Source organism: Phacochoerus africanus, chromosome 5, assembly GCF_016906955.1.
Source record: "Phacochoerus africanus isolate WHEZ1 chromosome 5, ROS_Pafr_v1, whole genome shotgun sequence".
Taxonomy (NCBI): domain Eukaryota; kingdom Metazoa; phylum Chordata; class Mammalia; order Artiodactyla; family Suidae; genus Phacochoerus; species Phacochoerus africanus.
This window is the reverse complement of record NC_062548.1, coordinates 84780110-84798844: the sequence shown is the minus strand read 5'-3', so window position 1 is coordinate 84798844 and position 18735 is coordinate 84780110. Positions and strand designations below refer to the sequence as shown.

Genomic DNA, 18735 nt, shown 5'->3' with positions numbered 1-18735 from the left:
GCTATTACCTGCGCTGCAGCCCAAATGCAGTCAATATGCTGAGTACTCAGTCGTCCTTCTGCTGCCAAAAAATTCAAAATCACTTGGCACTGTTTGATAATCTGGAAAATAAAAACTTACTATAGTTAATTTTTCAAAACATTCTTCTCTCTTAATAGAGCAGAGAAATCATACACATATCCACAAACCTCAATATGTAAATTTGGTCCAAATATATGCTCTACCACATTGTTGCTTATAAGCCAGTCTGCAAGTTCTTTAGCAATCGACCTAAAGTCAAAAAATAAAAATAGTTAATCCATTAAAAAAAAAATAGTCTAAAAGCAGATTCAGTTGCAAACCTAAATTTGTTCATATACAAGTAATAAAGAAGTGATTATATACAATTAACTTTATATATAATTATCGGTTTAACAAGAGAACTGAAAAAGAAATACAAATGGTAATAATGGCTGAATTTACAAACAAGCAAAAAAATTCTGGCAAGTTAGGATAACTAATAACCAGGTACACAGGTGACAATACCAAGGGTAACACCTAAAAAGTGATCTATTTCCTTACTAAAAGACTTTACCTTCCCATTTTAAATTTACGTAGTAGGCACTGAAGCATTTCATTTTCTAGAATTTCATGTAAAAAAGAAAAAAAAAAAAAGATACAAGAGTTCCCTGGTATCTCAACAGGTTAAGGATCTGGTGTTGTCACTGCAGTTTAGTGAGTTCAATCCCTGGCATGGGAACTTCCACATGATGTGGGTGTGGCAGGGGGAAAAAAGGTACTGTATTTTAGATTATTATTATTTTAGATTATTTTACTCAGCATTAAGATTTATCCATTTTGTTTTGTCATTAGCTCATTGGTTCCTTCCAGGTTTGGGCAATTATGGGTAGAGCTGCTATAAACACCTGTGGGCAGTCTTTTGTGTAGACATAAGTTTTTACCTCCTTTGGGTAATGCCAGGGAACACGACTGCTAGGTCTTGAGTATTCTGAGTTTTCTAAGATACTGTGAAACTGTCTTCCAAAGAGGCAGTACCTTGTTGCATTCCCATCATCAATGAATGAGAGTTCCTAATGCTCCATATTCTTGTCATCATTCGGTGTTATCAGTGTTCTGGATTTTGACCATTCTAATAGGCGTGCAGTGAAATCTCATAAATCTTTTGATTTGCATTCCCCTGACTGAAAGAGGAAGCATCTTTGGATGTGTTCATCTGCCATCTGTATATCTTCTTTGACAACATGTCTGTTAAAGTCAGCATATTTTTTAATCAAGTTGTTCATTTTCTTACTATTAAAATTTTTAAGAGTCCTTTGCCTATTCTGGATAACAATCCTTATCAGATGCCTTTTGCAAATATTTCCCCATCTATGGCTTGTTTTTTCATTCCCTTGATAGTGTCTTTCGCAGAACCCAGTTTTTAATTTAAAAAAGTCCAACTTATCCATTCATGGGTCATGATGTTGTATCCAAAAGGTCACCACCACACCCAAGGTCAGCTAAGTTTCCTCCTTCGTTATCTTTTAGGAGTTTTATAATTTGCAATCTAACTTTAGGTGTGTGTTCCATTTTGAATTAATTTTTATAAAAGGTGTGAGATCTGTCTAGAATTTATTTTTGTTTCAGCACTACTTGTTGAAAACCCTATCTGTGCTACATTGTACTGTCTCCTCCTTTGTCAAAGGTCCGCTGACTATATTTATATAGCCCTATTTCTGAGCCCTCTGTTTTCTTTTTTTGCTTTTTATGGCCACAGCTGCAGCATATGGAAGTTCCAGGCTAGGGGTTGAGTCCGAGCTACAGCTGCCAGCCACAGCCACAGCAACTCAGGACCCAAGCCGCGCCTGTAACCTACGCCACGCTCGTGGCAACACCGGATGCTTAACCCACTGAGCAAGGCCAGGGATTGAACCTGCATCCTCATGGATACTAGTCAGATTTGTTTCTACTGCACCGCAACGGTAACTCCTGATCCCTCTATTTTGTTTCACTGATCTATTTGTCTATTCCTTCACCAATACCATGCTATCTCAATCACTGTAACTTTTTTTTTCTTTTTCTTTTTTTTTTTTTTTTTTTGCCACATTTGCACCATGCAGAAATTCCCAGGCCAGGAATTGAACCCATGCCACAGCAGCAACCCAAGCCTTAGCAATGAATGACAATGCTGGATCCTTAACCCACTGAGCCATCAGGCAACTCCTCCATTAAGTCTTGAAGGTGGGTAATGTCAATTTTCCAACTCTGTTCTTTCAACACTGTGTTCTATTCTGGGTCTTTTGACTATATAAACAAATGTTAGAATCAGTTTGTCAACATCAACAAAATAACTTAATTGGGATTTTTGATTGGGATTACATTTAATCTGTAGATCAAGCTAGAAAGAACTGATACCTTTTCAGTTTTCAGTCTTCCTATCCATGGACATGGAATTTATGTCTTTTTTTTATTGGTCTTTTGTTTGTATGTTTTAGGGCCGCATCCAAGGCATATGAAGCTTCCCAGACTAGGGGTCCAATCAGAGCTACAGATGCTGGCCTACACCAGAGCCACAGCAACACAGGATCCAAGCTGCATCTGCGACCTACACCACAGCTCATGGCAACACCAGATCCTTAACCCAATGAGTGAGGCCAGGGATCAAACCCACACCCCCATGGCTGCTGGTCAGATTTGTTTCCATTGAGCCAAAGGAACTCCAAATTTCCACTTATTTAGCTCTTCTTCGCTCTTTCATCAGAGTTTTATTTTCCTCGGATAGATATAAATGTAACAACATACAAACAAGATCTAAGTATTTCATTTTTTGTGTGCTAATATAGATGGTATTCTTATTTTAAATTTCAAATTCCACTTCTTCACTGCTGGTATAGAGTAGAGACTGATTTTTTATTAACTTTGTATCCTGAAATTCTGCTGTAAATGTTCATAAGTTCCACAAGTCTGTCAGTTCTTTCAGATTTTCTACATAGCCGATCATAATATCTACAATCAAAGACAGTTTTATTTCCTCCTTCCTATTTCTTTCTTCCTTCCTCAATATACCTTTTACTTCCTTTTCTTGTTGTATAGCATCAAGTAGGACCTTCCAGTACATTGTTGAAAAGCAGCAGTGAGAGGGAACAACCTTTCCTTGTTCCTGATCTTTGTGGAAAAGCTTTGAGCTTCACACATTAAGTATGATATTAACTGTAGGGGTTTTTACAGAAGATTTCCTTTTGGGGGGAGGGTCTTTTTAGGGCCACACCAATGGTATATGGAGGTTCCCAGGGTAGGGATTGAATTGGAGCTGCAGCCACTGGCCTACACCACAGCCACAGCAACAACAGATCTGAGCTGTATCTGCAACCTAAACCACAGCTCCCAGCAACGCGCTGAGGTCAAGGATCAAACCTCCGTCCTCATGGATGCTTAGTGAGATTCTTTTCTACTGAGCCATGACAGGAACTCCTAGATGATCTTTATATCATGCTGAGGACATGCCCCTCTCTGCCTAGTTTTCTCAGAGTTTTTATCACAGATGAGTGTTTGTCTTTGTCAAATGCCTTTTCTGCATCTATTCATCATCATGTGACTTTTCCTTTTCAGCCTATTGATGTGATAGATTACATTAATTGACTTTGAAATGCTGAGCCAACCTTGAATACTTGAGATAAATCTCACTTGGCTGTAGTGTATCATTTTTTTCATACCTTGTTGTGTTCGATTTGCTAATCTTTGTGAGTATTTTTACATGTATGTGCATGAGAAGTACTTTTCTGCAGTTTTCTTGTAATGTCTGGTTTTGGTATTATGGTAATGTTTGCCTTAAAGAATGAGCAAGGCAAGATTCCCTCTGCTATCTTCTGAAGGAAACTATAGAAAATTGGTGTAATTTTGTCCTTAAACATTTGGTAAAATTTACCAGTGAACACATCTGGGCCTGGTGCTTTCTATTCTAGTTTATTGTTAATTCAATTTATTTAATGGGCCCTTTTAGATTAATTCTTTAAAAAAATTTAAATGGCTTGTAACTACAGAAAAAATTTTAGTGAAAAAAGCAGTGATAGGTATATTCTGGGTAGTAAAAAAACAGGTTTCAAAATAATACGTGCAGTGAAAAGACCCCAAGTTTTTTCACCTATATAAATTATTCAGAGACAAACCAGAAGGATTAAACAATTTCTTTTCATATTTATCCACAGACTAATTATAGTTAATTAAGTAATCAATCTAACAAGGCCTTACTGTATAACACAGGGAACTATATTTAATATCCTGAGAAAAACCATAATGGAAAGGAATATTAAAAGGAATGTGTGTGTGTGTGTGTATATATATATGTATATATATATATATAAAACTAAATCACTTTGCTGTACAGCAGAAACTGACACAACATTGTAAATCCACTATAATAGTTCAATTCAAAATACAAAATTAAAAATTTTATTCCAAAGATCTAAAGAAGTTATGAATTAGATTTATAGCCTCAATAAAATATTAAGATAAAACTACTAAGATATATTTTACCTATTTCTGAGTAGCTCTACAGAGGCTATGATCCATGAAACAACTCTGTGATTTGCCTAACATGCACATGGACAGTTCCACTACTAACAGTAATTCTAAAAAACAAATCCCATTTCTTCAGTTTCTTGAAAGACATTAAAACACTCAGGGACTTTTGTTAACAGCTGAGAACTCTAACTAGAACTTAGCAAGCATAAAACTGGACCACATTATCAATAATAACCATTCAGGGCTCTGGAAACATGTATACACTCGGTCTCCCAGAAGAAGTAAGGGGGAGCAGAAAAAAAAAGCTCAAAGAATCTATAACCAAACATACCAAATTTGATGAAAAAGGTTCATCTACACATCTAAGAATCACAACAAACTTCAACTAGGATAAATACAAGGATATCAATACCCAGACACAACACAGTCAAAGTGTTAAAACCTTAAGACCAATGAAAGAATCTTAAGAACAAGAGAAAAAGAGATAAGCATATACAAAAGATCCACAACAGGATTAGCAGCTGACTTCTTATCAGAAACAAAGGAATAGAGCACTACTGAAGCAGTGATCCTATATCTTACTAGACTTGTTATTAATCTGAAATAGACAATAAATTACTATTAATAAGATGCATACTTTAACTCATAAAGCAACCATTAACAAACTAATTTTTGTCACAGCCATAGCATGTGGAGGAAATTCCTGGGCCAAGGATCAAACCTGTGCCACAGCAGTGACCTGAGCTGCTGCAGTGATAATTCCAGATCCTCAACCCACTGCACCATGAGAGAACGCCATAAAATAATTTTTAAAGTAGTAAAAAAGGGAATTAAGGGGGGTGGGGGGATGCTGAGGATTTGGGATGGAAATGCTATATTATTGTACAACTATAAATGTAATTAATTAATGTAAAAAATTCAAGGTATAGTTAACTTACAATAAAAAATAAAAACAAATAAATAAAAATTTAAAAATCCTCTGTAGGAGTTCCCGTCGTGGCACAGTGGTTACTGAATCCGACTAGGAACCATGAGGTTGCGGGTTCGATCCCTGCCCTTGCTCAATGGGTTAACGATCCGGCATTGCTGTGAGCTGTGGTGTAGGTCGCAGACGCAGCTCGGATCCTGCGTTGCTGTGGCTCTGGCGTAGGCTGGTGGCTACAGCTCCGATTCAACCCCTAGCCTGGGAACCTCCATATGCCGCAGGAGCAGCCCTAGAAAAGGCAAAAAAAAAACAAAAAAAAAAGTCCTCTGTATCCATGGGTTCTGCATCTACAGACCCAACAAACGGAGGGTCAAAAATACTTTTTAAAAAATTCCAGAAAGTTCCAAAAGGCAAAACTTCAACTTGCAACATTCTGACAACTATTTATGTAACACCTACATTTTAAATTATGTAAGAGGATGTATATAGCTTATAGGCAAACACCTCATTTTATATAAGGGATTTGAGCATTGGCAGATTTTGTTATCTGCAGGGAGTTCTGAAACCAATCGTCCAGATATGTCAATGGACCACTGTACTACCATGTATCTACATAATGCAAAATAAAGTACTAAAGGAGAGATAGGAAAAAAATGTTTTAAAAGAAGACATGTAAGAATCCAAGAGCTTGGGGGAAATAACAATAAAAATTAAATAAATAAATAAATAAAAAGAATCCAAGAGCAAAATGGCAGATATAAATACAACTATATAAATAACATTAAGAGTGAATGGATTAAATACCAATCAAAAGGCAGAGTTGGTAGGAGTGATTTTCTTTTTTATTTCTTTTTTGCTTTTTAGGGGTCACACCTGCAGCATATGGAAGTCCCCAGGCTAGGGACTGAATCAGAACTGCAGGTGCCAGCCTACGCCACAGCAATAGCACCTCCAGATCCGAGCTACATCTGTGACTTACACCATGGCTTGTGGCAACACCAGATTCTCAACCTACTAAGTGATGCCAGGGACCAAACCAGCATCCTCATGGATACTAGTCAGGTTTATTACCTCTAAGCCATAATGAGAACTTCCAAAAAAAAAATTTTTTTAATCCAACCATATGCTGCCTCCAAGAGACATACTTTGGGTCCAAAAGCACAAACAGATTGAAAGTAAGAGGATGGGAAAGGACCTACCATGAAAACAGCAATCAAAATAAAATTACAATGACTGGGCTAAATACACTTTAAGCCAAAAAAACTTTTTAAAGAGATAAAGAGGAACATTTTATAATGATGAAAGGATGAAATTACCAGGTCTATAAAACCTATAAACATATATGTACCTAACAAATTGTCCTAAACTAACATGAAGCAAAAGCAAAACACAACAGAACTGAAAGGAGAAAAAGAAATACAGCTAATTCTTGTAACACTTGGCAGCTATATTCTGTAATGTCACTGCACTGTTTGCTAACACTGAACCCTTGAATATTTTCTAAAATTATTGTCACCCACCGCTTTAATGGGTAAAAAGAAAAAAGAAAATGTCATTACCATCAGGTGCTTGCACGAGTGGGTTCTCTTTAAAAAAAAAAAAAAAAAAAGACTCAGTGCAATAATGTAACTTGCTATATGCCTTTGACTGGAAAAAGATAGGGTATGATTAAACATAAATCTTATAAAGTAACTTTAGGTACACAATTTGTTCTACAATCCATCAGAATCCCTTTTGAAGACAGATGTTTCACAACATTAAGATTTGTTTTCAAGTTCTCACTTAAGTCAGGACAATGTAAGGGAAGCTTTTCCCCTTATGTAAAAATGCCATCACAGACCATCACCATCTGTTCCCCCAGGCCCATTCATTTCAGTATTAAAATTATCTCTCAATCATTTCTTTCTTTTATTTGATAGTTTTTCTAAACATTTTTAATATAACTGAGGTACAACAGATATATTGCACTAGTTTCAAATGTACAACATGATGATTCAATACAGTATATATTGCTAAATGGTTACCTACTGTGATAGGTAACTACACTTAGAGTTAACAAACACCATTATACACAGTGACAAAATTTTTTTCCCCTGTGATGAGGACTTTTAAGATCTTAGCAACTTTCAAGTATGTTACACTGTATTAACTACAGTCATCACCATGCTCTGCATTACATCCCCATGGCTTAATTATTTCATAACTAGAAATCTATACCTTTTGACCTTGGGTTTTTTTTGTTTTTAAAGTCCATATATAAATGAGAGCATATGGTATCTTTCTCTGGTATATTTTAGTTAGTATAATGCCTTAAAGGTCCATCCGTGGTATCATAAATGGCAAGACTTCCAGAGAAAATGAGGTTCAGAAGTGTTTAGGTGACTTGCCTGAGGTTCCCCAACATCAGGAGCTAGAGTCGGGATTTATATCCCTCCAACTAGCTCAGAGCCACAGCTTCTGGCACTACACTGCACTGCATACTACCACTTCCATCCTCTGGTCATCTCTGTACCAGGGTTCAAACAAGAACTCAGAGAATCACCTTGTTTGACTTCATTTGGGAATGTGCATGTGGGGACACTCAAATTTTTTACTGCTCTGCACATTTCCACAAACAACCATGAGAGTACCACCAGGATTGATTTGAGGGTTACAAATTAATTGCAGCAATGGGCAAAATCATAAACAAAGAATCCACAGAGAGGATCAAGTGAAATTGGGGACTTCAATGACCTACTTTTAATAATGGAATAGAAAAATAGCTAGAAAATCAACAAGGATATACAAGACAAGCAATTACAAACTCTTCAGATGTAAAGGACATTTAGAAAACACCCCATACAACAGCTGAATAAATAGTCTTAATAACCACAAATGAACTTTCTGCAGTACAGATCACACTCTAGTCCATAAAGCAAGACAAATAATGCAACTAAAAACTGGGCAAAAAAAACTGAACAATTCCCCAAAGAAAGAGGATTGCAAATAACCATACCAAAACATGTTCAATACCAAGTGCAATTAAAACCAAAATGAAATGCTACTTTACACCCCAGAATCAAAAAGACCTAAGTGCCGGCGAGACTGGGGAAAAAATGGAAACCTCATACATTGGTACTGGGAGTGTAAAATAAATGAACACTGGAAAACATTTTAAGTTTCTTTATAAGTTAAACATAAAATCACCATCCAAACTAGCAATTATACTCTTATAAATCGACCAAGTGAAATGAAAACACATGTCCACAAAGACTTGTACACAAATGTTTAAAGCAGCTTTATCCATACTAATCACAAAGTAGAAAGAATTGAAGTATCTATCAAATATCCATCCTTAATAAAGAGATAAACTGTGATATAGTTACATAATGTAGTACTATTCAGCAATAAAAAGGAGTGAAATGCTGATTCACACAACATAAATGAAACTCAAACAGTTTAAGTGAAAAGTGGCAACTCGAAAAGACAACTACCGGGGAGAGGAGAGGAAGCGGGATGGATGAGGAGTTTGCAGTTTTTAGATGCAAACTATTACATTTAGAACAGATAAGCAATGAAGTCCTACTGTGTGGCACAGGGAACTATATCCAATCTCTTGTGGCAGAACATAATGGAGGATAGTTTGAGAAAAAGAATCTCTATATATATGTATGACTGGGTCACTATGCTTTACAGCAGAAACTGACACGACACTATAAATCAGCTATAAAAACAAAACATAAACCCTACTGTGAGGAAAATAAATAAGCTACAAGGATATATACTGTACAGCACAAAAAATATAGCTAATATTTTATAACAACTATACATGGACTAAAAATTGTTGAATCACTATGCTGACACCTGCAACTTATATAATATTGTACAAGCATACCTCAATTAAAAAATGAACACACCCTGAAAAAAGAAAAAGACCACTATCAGAGTTCCCACTGTGGGACAAAAGGATCAGTGGCATCCCTGCAGAACCAGGATGCACATTCAATCCCCCACCCATCAGTGGGTTAAAGGATCTGGTATTGATGCAACTATAGCTTGGATCTGATCCCTGGCCCAGCAACACCGTATGTCGTGGGGTGGCCAAAAAAGAAAAAAAAAATTTTTTTAAAAAGGTGAAAATATTCAAGTACTACATTTTATTTAAAAAGAAAGAAAGAAAGAAAGAAAGAAAGAAAGAAAGAAAGAAAGAAAGAAAGAAAGAAAGAAAGAAAGAGACCACTATCATACGACTTCATTTATAGGAAATGCCGCAAATGGGCAAATCTATACAGACAAAAAAGTGGAGCTGGGGATAAGAATAGAGACTGACTACAAATGAGCAAAAGGATCTTTCTAAAGTTGTATAATTGGATTGTGATGATAAATGCACAACTCTGTAATTTTACTACAAATGAACAAAAGGATCTTTCTTATGTTCTAGCATTGGACTGTGATGATAAATGCACAACTCTGTAATTTTACTAAAATTTATTATAAAAACAGGTGTTATGATATGTATAATATCTATACCTTAATAAAACTGCTTAACGAGACCCAATTCACAGGCTCCAACTATATTTATCACATTTTTTGTTATTTGCTTCAATCTTTTCACACCGTATAGATCCTTGCCTTCCCAACTTAAATTCTCTCTATCCACTATTCCTCAAAATTTTTACTCCTCCCTCTTAAGCATGTCTTTAGAATATATAAACCTGACACATTTTTGAATGGAATACCTTCTTACTCTCTATCCACAGCAACATAAAGACCCAGGCTGGACATGTCAGGGTTACCGCCCTGTTGATTCCAGGATTTTTTTCTTTTTGTCTTTTTGCAGGGATGGGGAGTGATACCACATTGGTAATCTTAAGATTCTCTTAGAGGCAATCTAACCGAGTCGGAGAAGAGGCACTGAGGGGTCAAAAGGGAAATCCAGAGCTGTAATTTCATATACACTGGAAATAATCCATGTAATGTTTTGACTCTGTGAAATAGCACTCCTAATATGAACCAGAATTTATAAAGCTAGTACCAATTCTGGGCACACATTCTAAAGGGACCACTGACAAAGAATGTTGCCAATATGAATGATTCGTGTGGTGATAAATTATAAAAACCATAATACATTAGGGAAAAAAGAGAGACATAGTCTCTGGTTTTCAAATTCACGAAAGATTGGCTCAACTGAGATTAGCTTCATAGAGCAAAACTGGGATCAATGCAGTACAGTAAAACAAAAATGATTCATTCAAATAATTATAAATTTTCTAACACCTTAAAACTGTATCTATTCAAGCAGAAAACATTACTACCCACTGAAATTAAAAAACATTTCTATACTGAATGGACTATTAAATGGAACAAATATTGGCATAAATAAATATTTCCAAGTACTTAAAAAGTCCGAAGCTATAGAAACTACTTCTTTTCATACATGAGCATCACTAACTTGGTTTCCCTGCAAAATCTGTTGAATGCTATCTTTTTCTGCAACAAGTGTGGTTTCTAACAACAATCAGCACCATTTTCTTTACTACTAAATTCTCCTGTACAAATAGCATCTGTTTTGCATTTTGTACAAATAACATTATATGCTTTTAAAAGAGAAATGTTTCAATACATTGCTCAGAAAACTTATTAAAGACTGTACAAATGAACCCACAAGGCAAATAATTTCTAGTAAACATTTCAAACATAATAAAGTCACAATTATATTTACCATATAAACAGCTGCACACTGAATAGTGTATTTATGTATAAATTAACGATCCTACTTACGTTTCTGTGTCTGACACCAATGATTCATTATTGCACACATCATTGAAGGTATGAAGTTGATTCTATAAACAGAAAAGAAATTAAAGATTTTCCACAAGTTTTCTTATATATGTTAGCAATTGCCAAGAAACATCATTTGATATACATAGATCATTATCATAACTAGATCAAATATAAAATAGATGATAATCAGATACACATATATACTTCCCAAGTCTAGCTATTTCCTTTATCATTTTTAAACACTAATTCATTCCACAAGTAATAAATAGGCTTTATTCCACTAAAAACACTAAAGAAAAGCTGAATGAGGAGAAAAACACAAAAATCTAATGCAAGACAGCAAGTAACATTATTACAAACATGAATTTCAGGAACGGCTTCCTAGACATATACTTTTTAAGATTTGACTTGGGAAACTCATCAAGTGTTTTCTACAAAGTCCAATGCATGGGTAAAAATCTAGCTACTTCTGAATAACTACATTACAAAAACAGGCAGCAAATGTAAAGGAGTAAACTAATGCAGATTTTGGTAAACCAGAGAATGTAAATCTATTCTAAAGAATGCAGCTAACTACTTAGCTCTAGCAAATTGTGGTCAACTAAGAATACATACTCAAGGATACTAGGTCTTATTCTCCACCCTACTGGCAATAATATGTACTTTTCCCTATTTAAAACAGTATTTGCTACCACACAACCCAAACATTCCTGTTAAGGTCAAATCTGGCCTATGGCCCAATTAATCTGTGGCTTCTGCCTAGAAAATGAACTAACTACTTATAATTTCCAATTCTTTTTCTCTCTGAAAAACTGCTTTCTAAATATGAAAAACTGAATAGTTGCTGGTTTTGTTTTTAAATTAAGGAGCTGGAAATAAAAAAGACCTAAAGTATAAATCCTTCTGAAGCTAAGCCTCAGCCTCCCCACAGTTAAAATAGGGAAAATGAGAATATAGAGAAATTATTTGTAAAGACCATACAAAGTAATGTATGAAAATACTTAGCACAATGCCTAGCGTAACATAAGTGGCTCCAAAAGTAATAGGTATTAAAATGATAATGATGATAGTCTAAGAAGGCAAGTAAAAAATTACAAAAAATAAGCCAAATACAGCTTACTGTTATCTGACTTAGTCCAGCCAACCTCATAGTCAACGTAGGCGACATAAAGTACTTAAATGCAAGATCTAAGCTTTCTTTATCAAAGCATAACGTCGTATCCAATGGTTCTTTCACTGTGCTCCACATTAAGTCAGCCATGTTGCGAGCCGCACTCTGTCTTAACTCCTGATCAGAGAGCTTGCATAAATACCTGAAATGATTTAGAATAAAACATACACAAAAACTTACTATTTCTGAAGATCACTGAATAATCCAGTAATATTCCTTTGCTCAGTAATTACAAAATGTTTAGTACAGTAGAACCTGGCATCCTGGGATTAATATTCTCAATTTCAACTATTTCTAAGTGATGTTTCAAAGACTGTTATCTGTGGCAGTGTATCCCTTGCTGAGTCCAACATGAATCAGAAACACAAAGTCTAATACAACACTGTAAATCAACTCTATTTCAATGTAAATAAAGAAAAGAACAGCAAAGAGCCAAGTCATTTAACATCAGATTCTACAACTCCAGTAAAGCTTTACTATTCTCTAATACATGTATACTGCTGTTTTAGTAAATTTTGGGTGAATTCATGTAAATAGTACATCTACTCCCCTACAAGCCAACACTCTTCAAAATATGTACATTTTAAACATCATTCTTCTTTGGCTTTCAAAAATCACCAACCATGGAGTTCCTGTTGTAGTTCAGTGGGTTAAGAACCTGACATAGGGTTAAGAACCTGACATTGAGGGTGCAGGTTCAAAACCTAGCCTTGCCCAGTAGGTTAAGGATCTGGCACTGTCACAAGCTGCAGTGCAGGCAGCAAATGTGGCTCGGATCCAGTGTTGCTGTGGCTGTATTAGAGGCCATCAGCTGCAACTCCAATTTCACCCCAAGCCCGGGAACTTCCGTATACAAGTGCAGCCATAAAAAGAAAAAGAAAATCATAAGCCACTGGTTTTCTTCTCAAGCTCTGTATTTTGGTTGGTTCCTCCTCTATTCAATCTTTCAAGATTAGTTCTCCTCTGGGCTTGCAATGGATTGCAAACAGGCCCAATTACTTTATACAGTTTTTACAATGTGACTTTGCCACTTTTCCCAACAAAGACATCATTTATCACCCTACTTCCTTGCATCTGAGCTTTGCCATGACAGTTCCTTTGGCCAATGGGATATTAATAAGAGATTTGAAAGGTGTTCCCCTGTGGTGCAGCAGGTTAAGAATCCAGTGTTGTCACTGCAGCAGCTCGGGTCACTGCTGTGGCATGGGTTTGATCCCTATGCCTAGGGTGTGGCCAAATTAAAAAAAAAAAAAAAGATGCGACATAAGCAGAAGCTTAAAAAGCCTTTGAACTTGCCCCTTCTCACTGGGAACTCTCCCACCACCAAGAAAGCCTACAGGATGAGAGAGACATGGCTGATGCCCCAACTGACATCTAGCCAACTGCCAAGTTAAATATGAACATCCTTCTCCACCAAGACCTGCCAACTAAAGGACATATGAATGAGGCTATTTATCCTAGCGCATCCAGCCCAGTGAGCCAAATTAGAAGATCTAGCCAAACAGAGAACTGAGACAATAATAAATGGCTGTTATTTTAAGCCACTAGTTTGGGGTGTTTTCTTACATAGCAAAAGCAAACTCACTGAGACCTTTGTAATTATAGTACACTCTTTAGAATTTTCAACCCACCTCTGCTGTGATTTTTCCCTCTAATACTTATCCCTTTCTGATGAACTATATCATTTACTTATTTTCTACACAGACTGCACAAAAGAGTTTTCTTCTCTGCTATATCCCCACTGCCTACAACATAGTATTTAGTATTTACTTGTTGAATGAATAGAGCGAAATATCATGTAACCATTGTAAATCTCTTTAATCCTTCTTACATACTCTGCAAAAAAAATTTCAACATAAATTGTTTAAAAGCAAATACTAAATATAAACCTACATATGTGCATAAAAAACACAACAAATTGTCAATGAAAATTTTCTCTGGCAGATGTAAATACAAAGGACTGACAAACCATGTAAATCTGTACTATGGATATAAATTGTTTAAACATTGTTATATTAATAACCAGAGGGAAAAGATTATATTAACTCACCTGATAACATATGTCCTAAAAGGGATAATGTGCTGCATGACAGCAGGGATATGTAGCCATATTCGAATCTATAAAGAAACATAAAAATGTACAATGAATATGTCAAATACATATTAATTAAAAACAAGAACATTTAGTATTTTGTCGCCTCTAAAAATTAAATACATTTCATCTATTTTGAAAATATTTAATTAAAAAATGACTGCACACATTATCAGGTAAGTAACTTAATCTATATACATTTCTAATACATACAACAAAAGTCAATCTGAAGAATTAATACTAGCTTCTTGTTCAAAAGAGAACCATCTATACAAGTACTATCTTACTACATGGTATTCCGTATCTCTTTGTATGGTAGCAATCCAAATAGTACAGAACTAAAAAAAAAAAAAATTTTTTTTTGTCTTTTTTGCTATTTCTTGGGCCGCTCTCGCGGCATATGGAGGTTCCCAGGCTAGGGGTCGAATCGGAGCTGTAGCCACCGGCCTACGCCAGAGCCACAGCAACGTGGGATCCAAGCAGCGTCTGCAACCTACACCACAGCTCACGGCAATGCCAGATCCTTAACCCACTGAGCAAGGGCAGGGACCGAACCCGCAACCTCATGGTTCCTAGTCGGATTCATTAACCACTGCGCCACGACAGGAACTCCAAAAAAAAATTTTAATAAATCATCTTGGTTTTTACTAAGCCATCTCATCCTTCCTTCTAAAAAGTACTGAATTACCTGATTTCTAGGCACTTCACTATCTAAATATATTTTTTACAGTCATTTACTGACCACAGTATCAACTATTTGTTGAATTAAGCACTTTAAGTATCCTAATCTAAGTTATAATAAAACTTGTAACAAATCTGTTAATTTTTTCTGCACAATATTCCAGCCCATTTTTAAATCTACCGTGCTTATATTAGCTTTATTCTCATAAATGGTTTAAATATCACATAAAATCCTAAGTAGGAGCTCCTGCTGTGGCTCAGTGGAAACAAACTGAGGATGCAGCTTCAATCCCTGGCCCCACTCAATGGGTTAAGGATCTAGTGTTGCCATGAGCTGTGGTGTAGGTTGCAGACACAGTTCGAATGGCATTACTGTCGCTGTGGCACTGGCCAGCAGTTGCATGTCTGATTCAAACCCTAGCCCAGGAATTTCCATATGCCATAGGTGCAGCGCCCCCCCCCCAAAAAAAATTTAAGTAAATCATTAAACGAGAAACTATGCTACTATGCCTTAACACATGCAACTAACACAAATTACAAACAAATTTGGAAATACAGATTGTATGGCTTCACTTTAATCAAAGAACATAAGTTCTATAGCAAATACAATACTAATAGTGAAATGTTAAAACCCTTCCTTCTAGGACTAGGAACAAAACAAGAATACCTTTAATTCAACTTAAACTGAAGCTCCTAGACAGTGCAATAGGCAAGTAACTAAATAAAAGCTCCTATAGGACTAAAAAGAAGAATTACAATCAATATTAGTCTAAGTGTAAGTAGGAAATCCAAAAGAACTTTCCAATAAACTTTTCTGGAAATAACTAGTTTAGCAAGACTGCTGCTTAGAAACATCAATAGAAATAAATGAATATACACACAAACTATTTTTTATATATCCATATATATATCTTCCCTGCCAGAAAAAAATAGTAAATGAAGTTTTCAAAAATATTCTCTTCTGGAGCTCCTATTGTGGCTCAGTGGTAATGAACCCAACTGGTATCCATGAGGACACAGATTCTATTCTTGACCTCACTCAGTGGGTTAAGGATCCAGGGACGCCATGAGCTGTGGTATAGGTCGCAGACATGGCTCAGATCCTGGGTTGCTGTGGCGTAGGCTGGCAGCTGCAGATCTGATTTGACCCTCTAGCCTGGGAACCTCCATATGCCATGGGTGCAGGCCTAAACAGAAAAAATTCTCTTTACAACAGCAAAAAATATCATGCGCCTAGAAATAATCTAACAAAGCTATATAATATCTCTGCATAGAAACCCAGAAAATTATAGTTTTAAATATAAAAACACATTTTCCATATTTGGAGAAGACTCCATACTGCAGAGATAACAGTTCTCCCAAAACTGATCTACAAATTCAAAACAACCCAAAAAGGTTTTATATGTGCCACTTATTCCAAACGCAAAGGTCCAAGCGGAAGCAAAATACTCTTTAAAAATGACACGGAGTAGAGATGTAATGTACAGCATTAACAGTATGGTTAATAAAACTGTATTGTGTAATGAAAGCTGCTAAGAGAACAGTTCTTAGAAGTTCTCATGACAAACATAAGAAAAATATCTGTTAACTCTGAATGGTGTCAGATGTTAGACTTCCTGCGGTAATCATTTTATAACATATATAAATATACAATCACCTAAAACTAACGTCATATGTCAATTACACCTTAGTAAAATTTGTAAAAATCATAGGGAGGTAGAATTTGCTTTACCAGATAGCAAGATTTCTTAGAAAGCTGCAGAAATTAAGATGGTATACAAAGAGCACAAGACAGATCAAATAGACTAATGGAACATACTAGAAATCCCAGACCCATTCACATGAAGACACATAAGACAACTGATTTGGAGTTGCCGCTGTGGCACAAAAGGATTAGTGGCATCTCTGTAGTACAGAAACACAGGTTTGATCCCTGGCCCAGCACAGTGGATTCAGCATTGCTGCAGCTGCAGCTCAGATCTGATCCCTGGCCCAGGAACTCCATATGCCATGGTATAGCCATAAATTAAAAAAAAAAAAAAAGACACCTGATTTATGACAAAATGGTACAGCAGAACTATAAATACTGATAGATAGGATCAGTGGTTATCTACATGGAGAAAAAATGAATCCTGATCCCTCACAAATACCACATATCAAAGTCATTCCAACTAAACTACAGATCAGAATGTCAAAATAACACAATAAAATTTCCAAAACCTAAGAAAAATATCTTCATGACCTTAGGATAAGAAAGATTTTTTTTAAACATTAATGAAAACATTAACCATACAGAAAAACTTTAAACAAATTATACACCATTAAGTTTGGTTAAGAAGTAACGCAATGCAACATCCAGACAAAACTTTCTTTGAAAAAGACATATGCACCCATACGTTCACTGCAGCACCATTCACAACAGTCAAGACATGGAAACAACCTAAAGGTCCATCGACAGCCAACTGGATTAAGAAGATATGGTATATATACACAGTGGAATACTACTCAGCCATAAAAAAGAACAAAATAATGCCATTTGCAGCAACATGAATGGAACTAGACACTCTCACACTAAGTGAAATAAGTCAGAAGACTAATACCATATGATATCACTTATATCTGGAATCTAACATATGACACAAATAAACTTTTCCACAGAAAAGAAAATCATGGACATGGAGATCTGACTTGTGGTTGCCAAGGGGGTGGGGGAGGGAGTGGGATGGACTCGGAATTTGGGGTTAACAGATGCAAACTATTGCATTTGGAATGGATAAGCAATGAGATCCTGCTGTACAGAGCTGGGAACTGTATCTATTAATTATGATGGAGCATGATAATGTAGAAAAAGAGAATGTGACAGAACACTGTAAACCAGCTATAATGAAAAAAAAATAATTATAGAAAAAAATAACTCAATGCAAATCAAAACTATAATGAAGTATCACCTCACACCAGCTAGAATGGCCACCATCAAAAAGCCTACAAACCACAAATACTGGAGAGGGTGTGGAGAAAAGGGAACACTTTTGTACTGTTGGTGGGAAAGTAAATTGGTGCAGCAGGAGTTCCCGTCGTGGCTCAGTGGTTAACGAATTCGACTAGGAACCATGAGGTTTCGGGTTCAATCCCTGGCCGTGCTCAGTGGGTTAAGGATCTGGCGTTGCCATGAGCTGTGGTGTAGGTGGCAGACGCGGCTCAGATCCCACATTGCTGCGGCTCTGGTGTAGGCCGGCAGCTACAGCTCCAATTAGACCCCTAGTCTGGGAATGTCCATTTGCCATGGGAGCGGCCCTAGAAAAGGAAAAAAAAAATTGGTGCAGCGAACTGAAAACAGTTTGGAGGTTCCTCAAAAAAACTAAAAATAGAGCTAGCTTATGATCCTACTCCTGGACATAAATCTGGAAAAGACATAATATCTAATTTGAAAACATATATATACCCCACTATCCATTGCTGTACTAGTCACTAGTCAAGAAATGAAAGCAACCTAAACGTCCAGTGAAAGATGGATAATGAAAATGTAGTATATATAGAGAGTACTATTCAGGCATAAAAATATAGAATATTATTCAGCCATAAAAGCGAATGGCATAATGCTAT

At 36.1% G+C, this 18735-nt stretch overlaps 1 protein-coding gene across 5 annotated transcripts in view; it reads right to left on the bottom strand.

The window, feature by feature from the left end:
* The window catches only part of USP34 (ubiquitin specific peptidase 34), a 256844-nt gene that overhangs the window by 171180 nt on the left and 66929 nt on the right, over positions 1 to 18735 (bottom strand). For all 5 annotated transcript variants that reach the window (XM_047781997.1, XM_047782001.1, XM_047781996.1 and 2 more), the window contains exons 6-10: positions 14410 to 14477; positions 12309 to 12501; positions 11186 to 11247; positions 189 to 270; positions 9 to 101 (exon numbers count right to left, since the gene is read on the bottom strand). In XM_047781997.1, coding sequence (XP_047637953.1) covers positions 9 to 101; positions 189 to 270; positions 11186 to 11247; positions 12309 to 12501; positions 14410 to 14477 — 498 coding nt within the window. The remainder of the gene's footprint in view (positions 1 to 8; positions 102 to 188; positions 271 to 11185; positions 11248 to 12308; positions 12502 to 14409; positions 14478 to 18735) is intronic.